Source organism: Salminus brasiliensis, chromosome 19 (assembly GCF_030463535.1).
Source record: "Salminus brasiliensis chromosome 19, fSalBra1.hap2, whole genome shotgun sequence".
NCBI lineage: Eukaryota > Metazoa > Chordata > Actinopteri > Characiformes > Bryconidae > Salminus > Salminus brasiliensis.
In genome coordinates, this window is record NC_132896.1 from 8,647,851 (window position 1) to 8,661,532 (window position 13,682).

Here is a 13,682-nt window from a genome sequence, read left to right on the forward strand (position 1 = left end):
TTTGTGTGTGTGTGTGTGTGTGTGTGTGTGTGTGTGTGTGTATGTCTGTGTGTGTGCCCTTTATTTAATCACAATTTTTCAGGCAACAATTCAGTGCAATGAATCTCAAATTTCACCGGATATTAATTTGATCCAATTTTTTTGGTACAATACAGAATTATCACGTACCCTAAGCATACAACTGTGGCTTAAAGAACTGTGTTTACACAATACTGGAACACAGACATAAAAAAACACAGCTTTTTTTGTTTATAAGCTTATACATATACATTTTATATTATTTGATATATTTTCTATTCATACACACGCACCCCATCTCGTCTTTTCTGTGCCTGTGGGTCAGTGATGTCATGCTGAGCCTGTGTCAGTTAATTGTCGTGTACAATCCCCCTGTATGCCAGCGGCTGTTTGCCGGCCGGGCCAGATATAGCGTCCTCTGGGGGTCATTCTGCAGCCGGCTGAGAGCCGCCGTTGTTTCTCCCTCATTTGAAGCACTTTATGGTGTGATGGCTTTAATAGGAGGCCATTGTTCGAGTGCTGCTGCTGCTGCTGGAGGGGTTTACATCAGAACTGTTCCACAGCACACTGCCCCACTGCCCTGCGCACTGGCCTTCAGTTCTCTAACCGTCTTCCTGCCCTTAGGAGCAGAATGACCATTTTGCATGAACAGAGCTGCAGTGGTGACAAGATAAGATGGCAGGATCTTCTGTCTTTGTGGCGGCAGATGTAAACAGTCAGACAATCAGACTGAATGGTTCCACATCTTGGCAGAACTTATACTTAGGGAATACATACAGGACTGTATTTATTAGGTCAAGGGCACTCTAAACCGCTTTTAGGACCAGGCAGTTTCTCTGCACTCATTGTCATTGTGCCAGCAGGTCCTTACAACTGACTGTCAGCGCTCACCCACAAGCATTTAATCATGGGGTTGTGGGGTTGCTAACATTAGCGAGCTGTAAAGCTATTTATGGCTGTGGCCGAGTGGGTGCTCAGGTGCTGATATCATCTACAGGCCCGTTGCCAGTCTCTGAAGACAGCCAAAGTTTACTTTTTATGCTGTTTTAGGTCTCGCTTTGTCTTTCGTTTTTAAAGCTGTTTGCATTTGCTTGTGAATAATGCTAACTGCTTGTACATCAGAACAAGAGTGCCCCTTTTTAACTGTCTAGCCTACATTTCCCCTCAGCTGAGTGGAGACAGAACCTAAGCCAGTAGTATCCCCTGTACACTCAGGAGGTTCAGCAGTATGGGTGTTTTTGTGTAGTGGTCATGGGGTCACATCCCAGTGGGTCTGGACTGTCTCCAGTGTATTGTTGAGTTGAAGTTTCCAGTATAAACACACAGAGACAGTGCACCTCCCGGGCCGGCTGACACTGAGCAGTCAGCGTACACTCACAGCCTGCCCTACAGACCCACTGTGTGTGTGTGGTTTAGTGTGTGTGTGTGTGGGAGGTGATGGACCCATAAATATCCCCTCTGCTCGGGGTGGATATGTCTGCTTAATAGAGAAACTCTATTTGTCTAGTTTAGCAATTGAGCTGTTGGGTTTTAAATTGCAGCTGTTTCTAAAGTGGTGATCCATATATATATATATATATATATATATATATATATATATATATATATATATATATATATATATATATATAGCTGTTGGGTTTTAAAATCCCACATCTGTACAGAACTGTACACACAAATATTTTATCGCAGGTAAATAAACGTAGAATCAGAGATTTAAGACAAATATCCCTACAGTTCTAAAGGACAATTTATTAGCATTCTATGCAAGCATGTCTAAGCATGTAACCTTTAAATTAGGCTGCAGTGTGTGGAGATAACTCACCGTGCAGGAGATCAGTGCTGTGCATACCACCGGCCCCACCCTGGCCACTGAAACTCTAAACAGTTATTTCGGTGAGGATGGGGGTCACCAGTTATTCTTGACATCGTTCCCACTGTGAGAATTACTGTCTGTTTCGTCAGCTAAAGAAAACTGGGTCTTCATTTGTACAGTACTATAATCCTTTCAATCATTATAATGTCTGATATTACACTGATCAATATCACAGAATTTCTGAAATCTCAACACTGAAAAACATTACATGATCTCTACTTAACTTTATATAAAACCATGCTACTAAGAGATTTGTAAAACTGACTATTAACAGTAGGAATGTGGATTGTAAAAAGAATGTAATAGCCTATTCTAATATTTCTTCCTAGAAAGAGCCAATATATAAACCGGTAGCTGTCTAGGTTCTCTGTCTAGAATGCAAGCACCTGAAATGTACAAGCAACTGTTGGAACTTTATATACTTTATATGGAACTTTACACATCTTATTATATCTCAAATATGTCCAATTCAATATAAAATGCATCTTTAAGAAACTGTTCCAACACATAGCTTTCAGCAAAACTGTGCCAGCTACTGTGAGGCTGTGACCTGTATACTGTAATATAGTACTGTAGGCCTGGCATCAGCTTAAATTTGAACTGCAAAGCCATTGATGGTTAGTGTCAGGTGGGTGAGAACTTTAGGGCACATAGTGCACTGTATCTCAAAAGCCAACTCAGTTTAAAGACACATAGAGGAATACAAATAGAAAACGTATTAAAATTAACATTTACTAATAATGATCAAATCAAATCAAGTCAAATTTATTTGAATAGTGTTTTTTATACCTGCTGGTGTCACAGAGCAGCAATTACACAATCCGTAATTAGTGAAAGACAAGAAATCAACAACATAAATAGACATGACAAAGTGACCCCCCAGTGAGCAAGCCAATGGCAACAGTGGCAAGGGAAAACTCCCTGAGAGCTGGAGGAAGAAACCTTGAACCAAGACTCAAAAGAGGGACCCATCTATCCTCCTCTGGTCAGAACTATTTATAGATTATTGACAAAAGTCACCAAACCACCTAAACTGTTGTACTGCTCAGGTGTGCAACATCTTCATAATCATAATATAATAATCATGGTGTAGTATAACTTAATATAGTCATGGCAGTGATGGTCAATAATGAGAGGAATGATGGTTAATTGTGGTAATATTAATATTGGCAGATAGTTAAGAGTCCTGAGTAAATCATGTACTGAAAAAATGTGTTCAATATAAATGATTAAAAAGGTGGTTGTTGTTTTTTATATAATTTACAAAATGCTACAGAGACTTTACATTGCTTTCTGGTTTGCTTACCTATAGTTTACTTACATACTGTCATTTCTATTACAATATTGAATTTTATTTTATATATTTTATAAAATATATGAACACATTTCATGATTGAATTTTGGATTTGGGGTGAGGAAAATGGAAGGATGTACTTTGCATTGCAGCATGTGACAATGAAACTACAATCATATGATTTAATGCTGATTGCAGGTCCATTGTAACATGTTGACATTTGACAACAATTATATAATTTAATTGTATAATAAACTAATTCAGTGAAAATGCTAAGGCAAATTACTCTACACTGCTTTCCCTTATGTTGCTGGATAACTTCCACTGCATTGCTGTTTTGCTGCAATGAATGTTTTATGAGCCATTAGAGAAGAGCCATGCAGCATCCCAGTGTCTCTCCATCGCACTCCACCATTTTCTCATTCAGAAATCCTCCTAGAACACATTAGATAATTAAAGTGGTCTTCCAGCCACTGATGGATGAAATCCTCATTTACTTTAGACTTTAGAAGAGGAGTAGCAACAGTCGTGACATGTTTATAATCCTCCCTTCAGCGAGAGATGGAGGGAGTGCCAATATTAACAATGTTCAACCCAAGGATTAGGTGTAGACATATAGTTAAATGTACTGTACCATATTAAACCATATGTTCTTTCTGATCTTTGTTTGATAAAGTGAGCTGTTGGCCCCGGACTTCCAAGAAATATGGTACAGTTCAAATGGAGCCCGCCAGTTCTCCAGCCCATCCAACAGGGTGAGTCCAGGAGCTGTTCCAAAACAATGCACAGCAGATGGAATTTATGAACATTAGCTCATAACAAATGAATACCTTACGTTGTCTCTGTAATCACATGATAGAGCCTCAACACAACTCTGGAGGAGGCCAGTTGTTATGTTGTTATCAGTGCTTTTACAACCAGTGATGCAGTTTGAATGCTGAGAGAAGCTGAGAGGAACCTTGTGGTTAATGAATAGCTTTCATATCTCAGATTTGAATACAAGACATTTGTATGATCTTTTATTATAAACACAACTCTAACTTGCCTGAAGTTGTCTTGATGTGGAGAGTAGCTCAGTTTGTAATGATGAGGATGAACTGAAGTTGCTTTGTGTGCTTGTTTTCAGGAGCACTGTTATTACCATGGTGAGGTGAAAGGAGTGGAGGACTCTAGTGTTGTTCTGAGCACCTGCAATGGACTGAGGTAAGGACCAGACTAGCTATACCATAAAACAGTCACACACATACTGAATTCCTGAATTTCTACAGGAATATAACATTTCGACTTTAAAAAAGAAAAAGTGGTTCTTGGCTTAGACACGTGGTTCTAGGAAGCATGTTGAATTGGTATGGACTATTAACTTTATGTTAAGGTCTTTGCATCTGATTTACAAAAACTACTGAGATTTAGAGCGTTAAGTAGTTTTTCTCTGCCGTCACTATAAAAAAAACCCTTTCTGCTACATTTATTCTTACTGATAGTATAAATGCAAAAATGAGACATCATGATGTTAATAATTTAATAATAAGGGAACTAGTCAGAGCCACTCACAAATAAGATGATCATGGCAGATTTATCTACCTCATCTATATGATATTAATTTATCTGAAGCTCTGAAGCCAACTATAGCTAGGTTCTTCTTTAGAGTGAAACCTACTTACTCGGTCATAAGATATAAAAAGGTCCTTGGTTTACCATTACAGGGTAATTCCAGGGGAGTTTTCAAACATCATCAAAGATTTAACATGTCTATTATAAAACCACCAGTGAGGCTACGCATGTTTTTTGAGCTTTATATCTAATGGCAATTAACAACAATATAATAACGTCAAATATTTGGAAAAGAAACAATACATTTTATGGGCTATTTTACCTAACAAGACCCTGTATGTATCTCTCTGCTCTAAATGTGTGTTCAAGTATGCAGAACCATTCCATGTATAGCTTTCTATGTCGTAGCTTTTAGACATTAAACTGTTCAGATCTGGTTTCTCTAAGACAGCAAATTCACAGGAGAAGAAATTAACATCCTTAACATTCAGTAGAAGTCAATGTAAAATAAAGATTTATTTTCCAGAATCATTTTCCACCATTTCTACTGACCCATTCACTGTGTAATTAAGCACTAGATTTGACAAAAATGGACATGTGGTTCCTATCACTACCACTGTCTCTAGGGCAGAGCTTCCTGGACCAAACCACTCTGAATGGCTATGCTGCTCATAACCATTTAATTATTAGGACGAAAATTGTTGAAGAAAAGGATGGAATTCCCTAACATATAAGCCAAATTCCTTGTGTGGACTACAAGACCCATACATAGACCATACAGCTACCAACAGTGCTAATAGAAACCTCTCATATTCAGGGATTTAGACACAGTAAAAGAAAATAGTGTTCTTTGGCTTAATTTATAGGTCATAAACTCTTGCATTGCCTGAATGAGGAAATGATACAGCATGAAGGGTAGTACATTTCTGCAAGAAGGAACTGGAGGTCAGAGGGGGTGAGAGGTGTGCAGCGTTTGGCTGTTAGAGTGAGGGTTATTCACTCTCAGAGCGTAGATAAGTAGGGTACATACAAAAAGTAGGTTGATATATGATGACATATATTTATTGTACTCTGGAATGGAATGTGCGGTTGGAGCTAGTCTTTGTACAATAACTTCTCTGTTTTATTAATTTGTAATTAATTTTACACTATCTGTACAAGTTATGGGGGGGGGTGTCACTGGGAGCTGAGATCAGCACATTGTGTTATGTAATGTGTAGGTGTCCCAATACCTTTGTCCATATAGTGTACATTTAGTCTCAGTAGAAAAATATTGATTATTAACATCGGACAGAATTATTATATCGTATGTATGCCCACATTGGAGCATTAGGTAGTTTATTAATATAGGCTTTGCACTTTTACCACTTCTCTGGCTTCAGCTTCCTGGCTCATCGAATTTAAGCTACCTTTCTACAGACACTAGCATAGACAAAGCCGTGATCACAACAACTAGCAGAGTCTGAAAAGGTGAAGGCTGTCCAGGGGAAAGACTGTCTCAGTCTTAACGTATCAACAACAGCATATTCTCCTGGAGTGGATACTGCATTTTACTGTGTCACAGCTTAAGGTTTCGAAAGGCTTTCGCTAGTGATGTAAATTTTATGAAACAGGGTTGGCGCACTTAAGTTTGGCCCACTTTACAGCTCTTTTTTGATTTTGCCAGATTTTCAAAGAAGAGACAACAGTGTTTAATGTTCCCAGTATGTCAGTTAAATGAATCCTCATTCATTTCATCCTACTCTCATTAATCAACAATGCGAAGAAAATTTGAGTTTTTATTCTAGGGCAGTTTAAAAGAACCTTTCAGTGGACATTCAACCTAGCTTTAATCTGCCACACATGCATGTAGCATGCTTTGATTAGCATGGACAATACTTTAGACACTTTTTCTTGTAGTTTGCATATGAACAGAAACCCCATTCACTCAAAACATCCTGCCAACTGGCTTCTATTATAAGTTTGAATGAGTTTTCTGTTCCACAGATACTAGCTTGAAAACTGATTCTCTAGGGAAGCACAGAAGGTTCTTCCATAGCAGTGCTTGATATAGCCCTTCTGCCACCTTTATTTTTAATGTTGAAAAGGGACTAGTTTTATATTAGCCTGCAGACCTTCAGTGCAACTCCAATAAATATTCGCTGCATGAGCGAACGGTCATGTCACTGCTTTTCCACATGCCAAAACAGTTGTGCAAGTCTTGCAGTAAATCAGGGTTGTAGTACGAGCAGCGGCTGTTTTTGGGTCACCCCAGCTTTTAGGATGTTCGAGTTCAGAGGGTTCAGTGCATGTGAGTACGGCTGGATGTGTGCAGCTTAGTGGGCTGACAGGGCTGTATGGAGTGTTGTTCCATGCTGTGTGTATCCTGTGGAGAGCCAGCTTCCTGCCTGGGTTCTTCTGAGGAGACAAACGCCACCAGAACAGGCTCGCATTGCTGATACTGCAATGTGGCTACCACTAGGGACAGGGTGGGTTGAATACATTTACAAATTAATGGGCATCTTCTGGCCTTTAAAGCTGGTGAATGGAAGGATTCTATCTAGATCGTGGGAGGCACTTATACACACACACATACACACAGCCTTCCAGATGCTTTTTGCAGCTGCAGACTTAACCTACATTTGAGGAACTCTTTTGTGTGTGTATAAGTGTGTGTGTGTGTATTTCTGCATATTTTTATGATTTATTTCTATGTGTGTGTGTGTGTGTGTGTGTGTGTGTGTGTTTTGTGCTTTCCTATCTGTCTGTGAATGTGTTTGCCCTTCCAGATCGTTTACATTTTGTAGTATTTTGTTTGTACTCACTGTCTAGTGATTGCACATCTGCAAGTTTCTTTTATATACTTCATTCTTGTATATATGTGTGTGTGTGCGCACATCTGTTAATGTGTGTGTAGGTTGGGTGCTGCTGCACTCAAAATCCTGGGAGCAGTGCAATCTGTTTTTGCTTAGGTGACCTAGTTATATGTGTTGTAAACACTAGTTGGCCACCAATTGAATTACTATTCCCCTGCCTCCTCCCATTATCTAGAACTATGAAATCCTTTACAGATACAGTATATTCCCTAGTACTGTTGATGTTCACATTATGTTTACATGACCTTTTGCTTTAAAATGTGCAACAGTATGTTCTAGATTCAGTAGAACATTAGAATTAGATTGACCAACATCCACTTTGACAAAGGTTGCACAAACAGTATATAAATTGCTATTTAGCTTCTCATAAATGTCCTACTGGTCTGGTCAGCTATGCCTGTCTCAAACCCAAATGATGAATTGCTGTATTATAAGCAATAATACAGCGTTACCCAACTTTATCTAAATGTAGTCTGTCACATCTGAAGCAAATCACTAACTACCACAGACAATAACTTTAGTGCTTTTACAGAGAAAATGAAAACTCGTTTACATTAATAATGTTTCTAAATAGATGCTGAAACCCTGCTGACTTTGGTTTGTAGTATCTTTTCTAAGAACAGGGAAACCCACTAATTTCATTCAATTGCTCTGGCCTTTTTCTGAGTTTGTGTGTGTATGCATATGGTGTGTATTCTCTGTGTAGTTCTGTCAGTAGTTATGTCTTCTGCCATCCACAGGGGCATGATAAGCCTGAATCACAGTGTGACCTACATGATTGAGCCTCTAGCCAATCAAACAGCCTCACAGAGCCATGCAGTCTTCCGCGCTGAGAAATTGAAAATCCAGGCTGGCACCTGCGACCATCTCCATGCAGACAAGAATCACACGCACAGGCTGGAGGAGCTGATTGGTGGGATTGCGCAGGCTTACCAGGCCAAGAGGGTAGAGTCATAACTGATCACACATTCCTTAAAGTGACCCTTTAAGATACAGTACTAGGAAGCCTGTTATGTCTTTGCAAAATGTTATGCAATTTAATGTAATTGAATTGACTTGATTTGTCATTTCCACATTATTTAAATATATTACATTAGGGTAAATAGCAGCAATAATTTAAATGAAGGAATCAGGCAACGAGAAACCTCTAGCACTAATACAGATCAGTGACACAGGAAGGGTCTAAATGAGTAACCCCTTACATTATGTCTGTTAGGTCGGTTATTTTCAGGAGCAGTGACTCATCACTTCACACTACAACACTTCATTGTAGCCTTCCCCATTTCACTTGTCCTTTACCCCCACAGGAGAGGAGAGACATCAGCCGCAATATGAAGTATGTGGAGCTGATGCTGGTGGCTGATCATGCTGCGGTAAAAGCATAGCCTTTATTATAGACCTTCATGATTAAAGCCGTGCTCTCTCTGAAATGCTCTCTGTGATGAAACTGCTGTGCCATCTTACAGTGATCTGTGTGTTATAATAATGCTTTTAGGGAACAGTCGTCCTCTTCTCAAAGCCTAGTCGTATTTCTTTACTTCTGTATTCAAGATACCATTGGTGTCATATAGGACAGGGTGCAAGAAAGCCATCAGACATGTCGTAGATGAAGTGTTAAATTTAGGGTAAGGAGGACACTGTAAATTTGATTTTTGAATAATAATGAAAGAATATTGCTTTGAAGCCATCTGTGCTGGGGGAAAATGTGTAATCTCATCTTTGCCACAGCCATCAATCTTGCCACGCTAATGGTAAAAATGTAGCATGGTGTGCAAAAAGCATTGATGAATTTGGCTCCTTTCCTCTGCTTATACCACACAACGAGTTCCAGTCTGAGTCTGGTCTGGTTTTCTGTTTCAGTCTAAAGCGCTGTCTGTTTGATGACTCACTTAGTAGTGCAGCCACAGATAATCATAGAGCCCTATTTCCTTTCATCATTCATCTGGCTCCACATTCATGGAGTGCACCCTTAATGATGCCTGTGTGATATGTGTCTGTGTGTTTGTAACTGGGAGGACTCTGAGGTCAGAACAGTACTTTGACCTCCTTGCTGCCTCTGTTGCAGTTTGTGAAACTCGGTCACAGCCTGGAGAAGACCAAGGCCAAGCTACTTGAAGCAGCTAACTATGTGGACAAGGTAGGCTAAGCTCTATATGTTGCTTTTTATATTTGTTTTGGAACACGTAATGCAGAATGAGTATCATATCTGTCCTATTGGCCCTTTTTCACTTTTAACACTCTGTATTTCTTGACTTTGTCAGTATTACAAATCACTGAATATCCGGGTAGCGCTGATCTGGCTGGAGATTTGGAATGACCAGAATAAGATCAGTGTGACAGACAACCCCTACAGCACGCTCGGAGCTTTCCTTACCTGGAGGAGGAAACAGCTGCCACAGCTTCCCAATGACAACGCACAGCTCATCACGTCAGTCCTTCATGAAATAGTACTGATTCTGTGAAAAGTGGTTCCATATAAGTACCATATCTAAAGGAAGTTCTGCAAAATCACCTTTACCTAGTTGATCAGCCAAGACTGCAAAGAAGCTACAAGGCAAATGTAATGGATGCTTATATAGATGCTTGTATTGATGCTTGTATGTTTAAATGTAGTGGATGCTTATAGCAACCAGTTAGCATTGCTAGCACAAAATTATCACACACTTCCTTAAGTTCTGATTCAGGACACTGTATCAAAAATGGACAAATTCATAGATAAAAAAATGAGTAGCAGCCATCTTAAAGTCTGTTTTTTTCTTTTTACCATATTTGGGCTAGTTAGCAAGTAAGAGCAGAGCTCTGGAACAAAACTAAAGAAGCAAACTCCAGATACCTAACATTTCTTGGTTAATCAACTATATTTGGAGTAGGGGGAGTTGTTTTATAAATTAATTTTTTATAAATTAATCTTTAATAACTAAAATTCTGCATGCTAGTTTGTAGCTGAAAAATGGTTTTGTGAATTGAGAATCTAAACATCTTTCTTTGGTATTTTTAGGGGTATGTCATTCCAGGGCACCACTATTGGACTGGCCCCACTTAAAGCCATGTGCTCTGAATACCAGTCGGGCGGGGTTAACTCGGTATAGCAACTCACAGCACTATATAATGGCATCCAATTTTCAAATCCATTTTTTATTTGTACAGCAATTAAAAATGTCTGACTATGTCTTGCTCTCTAGGACCACTCTGAAAGTGCAGTTGGTATAGCAGCTACCATGGCCCATGAGATGGGGCATAACTTTGGAATGAGCCATGACAGTGAGGGCTGCTGCCAGGCCCTGCCAGAGGACGGAGGCTGCATCATGGCCGCAGCTACGGGGTAAGACCCATGACACTAAGTAGAAATTGACTCTTTCATCCTTTCCATACTGTCTATATCTCCCTGTAGTAGACATGAGCTGTTTCCACAGCATTGACTGGTGAAGTAGCTGTTTTTTAATGTAACTTTATGTCTACAGGCACCCATTCCCCCGTGTGTTTAACCCCTGTAACCAGGCAGAGCTGAAACGTTATCTGAGCTCAGGCGGTGGGAAATGTCTGTTTAACCCCCCCAACACCAGGGCTATGTATGGGGGGCAGCGCTGTGGCAACGGCTACCTGGAGGAGGGAGAGGAGTGCGACTGTGGAGAAGTGGAGGTGAGACTGTTATAACACCAGTACATACACCAGTATTTACCAGCCTTTCTACTGTAGTAGGCCCCACCTTGCAAAATGTAATGGTTTCCCTTTTTTACACACACTGAAAATGTAGGTTTATTACTCAGGTAATCTTGAGAGGGTTGTTATTAGTAAATACTACGAAATATTCAGTAACTACTCTGAAACTAATATCAAAGTTCCATACATAGACATAGTAGAGAGGATTTTTAGATGTAGCAGGACAAATACAGCAGCAGGGTCAGGATTATATGCATCTGAATATAATACAGATTCCTTTACAAATGTTCATATCACTCCAAGATACTGAAAATAACACTGAATTTGATGTCATCTCAGACCCTGTCTATATTATGTACAACAGATATTCATTGACTTGTCTTGATGACAGTCTCACATGCATCTATCTCTGCATATCATAGGAGTGTTCCAGTCCATGTTGTAATGCTAACAACTGCACGCTAAAAGCAGGTGCTGAATGTGCCCATGGAGTGTGCTGTGATAACTGCAAGGTATTTCCACTTTGCTAGCTTTCCCTCAATGACCTCATGTTTCACTTATGACTTGTAACCACTTCCTGTAGAAATGACCATGGTCTTTTTCTCTCATGTCCCTTTCTGGCTCATTTCCCTCAGCTGAAAAGTCCCGGTTTGCTGTGCCGCCCTCCTTCAGGCTCCTGTGACCTGCCTGAATACTGTGATGGGAAATCAGAGTCTTGCCCTGCTAATTTCTACCTGGTGGACGGCAGCCCATGTGCACATGGCAAAGCCTACTGCTACACAGGAATGTGCCTGACCCTAGAGCAGCAGTGCCTCTCTCTTTGGGGGAAAGGTAATACATAGAGTGTCTATAAGTATTTGGGCAGTGACACAATGTTTGTAATTTTGCCATGATGGATCTAAAGTAAGCATTGCATTAACCATTTAGGAATTACAGCCATTTTTTTACATAGTCACATCATTCTAACAGGGTCAAAAGTAATTGGACAGTTTTATGGTCAGGTGTGGCCTGGTTCATCATTATGTAATGACAAATTAAGGAGATAAAAGTTCTGGAGTTGATTCCAAATGTTGAATTTGCATTTGGTAAACGTTGATGGGAACTTCCAATATGCGGTCCAGAGAGGTGTCAATGCATGTCAATGCAACTAGCATCTAAATATTTTGCATATGTATATATATTATCATGAGTATTATATTATCATTGTATTTATTCTAATGTTTATTCTAATTCTAAATTCTATTTTGAGCTCATAAACACTCGTACATCTATTTTTCTCTAATGTCTAAGACTTTGACACAGCACTGTATATGAATCGATCAAATTATTATGCTTGGTTAATAATGTAATGTAATATTATTGTAAATATGAATAAAATGTATTTATAGCTTTAGTCAGAATAGCAAGCCATCAGTAATATGGCATTGTGTTGGGAAGATTTATCTGAACAGACTTGGATGCTGTGTTTGGCTGGTACTTCAGTGGTTGTACAGCAGGTGCTCAGTGAAAGCCATGCTGAAGTAATGAAGATACCTATTGTACAGTGGGTGATGCCATCTGCTCCTTTCTAAAACTCTGTCCAATTCTAGATCCTCTGGCATTTGCTGCAGATTTGAGCACATGTAAGCTTCTAGGGCTTATATCACTAAACTGACCAACTCTTGTGCCTTCACAGATGCCCGACCTGCTCCGGATCTGTGCTTCACTAAGGTGAATGAGGCTGGAGATTCCTTTGGAAACTGTGGCAAAGACCTGATGGGAAAATACAGGGGCTGCACTGAAAGGTGAGTGTCTTTCACAGAGACTGTTCAAAACAATAGCAACAGTGTGTGTATATAGTTCATTTTATAAAGTTGATGTAAAAACCAAAATAAATGCTAAAAAAAATGTCAAAACATGTTTATGTTTTCATCAAAGGGATGCAAAATGTGGCAAGATTCAGTGTCTGAGTGCTGCCTCCAAACCTATTGGGAACAATGCTGTCCCTATTGACACTACCGTCCGCAACGGCCAGCAGAAGCTCCTGTGCCGAGGTACACACGTCTACCAGCCTGACCAAGAAGAAGAGAGCCAGGGAGATACACTAGACCCAGGGCTGGTCATGACTGGGACAAAGTGTGGGGACAATGCTGTGAGTACTGGCTACATACCCCATTACTTCTGATAAACAAACAAGGTAGTTTTCATCCATTGAACTTCCACACTTTTTTGCCCATTTTGCTAAATATACATAAATGAATTTAAGTTAAATGTAAATATATGTTCATGTAATAACATAATAGTGACCATGTTACTGGTCATAAATAACAATGCAATTTTTCATCTGTCTCCTGGAGCAGGTTTGTTTCGGTGGAGAGTGTCGAAATGCATCCTTCCTGCAAGCGGATGAGTGCAATGCCAAGTGTCATGGCCATGGGGTAGGTGGACA

General features: G+C 39.7%; 1 protein-coding gene across 2 annotated transcripts in view; it reads left to right on the top strand.

Annotated features, from left to right (window-relative positions):
* The window catches only part of adam19b (ADAM metallopeptidase domain 19b), a 29,172-nt gene that overhangs the window by 10,833 nt on the left and 4,657 nt on the right, over positions 1 to 13,682 (top strand). For both annotated transcript variants that reach the window (XM_072663800.1, XM_072663801.1), the window contains exons 4-17: positions 3,865 to 3,943; positions 4,315 to 4,391; positions 8,335 to 8,539; positions 8,902 to 8,967; positions 9,660 to 9,731; positions 9,856 to 10,022; positions 10,593 to 10,677; positions 10,777 to 10,916; positions 11,056 to 11,233; positions 11,677 to 11,766; positions 11,890 to 12,085; positions 12,930 to 13,038; positions 13,172 to 13,385; positions 13,594 to 13,671. In XM_072663800.1, the coding sequence (XP_072519901.1) occupies positions 3,865 to 3,943; positions 4,315 to 4,391; positions 8,335 to 8,539; positions 8,902 to 8,967; positions 9,660 to 9,731; positions 9,856 to 10,022; positions 10,593 to 10,677; positions 10,777 to 10,916; positions 11,056 to 11,233; positions 11,677 to 11,766; positions 11,890 to 12,085; positions 12,930 to 13,038; positions 13,172 to 13,385; positions 13,594 to 13,671 (1,756 nt within the window). The remainder of the gene's footprint in view (positions 1 to 3,864; positions 3,944 to 4,314; positions 4,392 to 8,334; positions 8,540 to 8,901; positions 8,968 to 9,659; positions 9,732 to 9,855; positions 10,023 to 10,592; positions 10,678 to 10,776; positions 10,917 to 11,055; positions 11,234 to 11,676; positions 11,767 to 11,889; positions 12,086 to 12,929; positions 13,039 to 13,171; positions 13,386 to 13,593; positions 13,672 to 13,682) is intronic.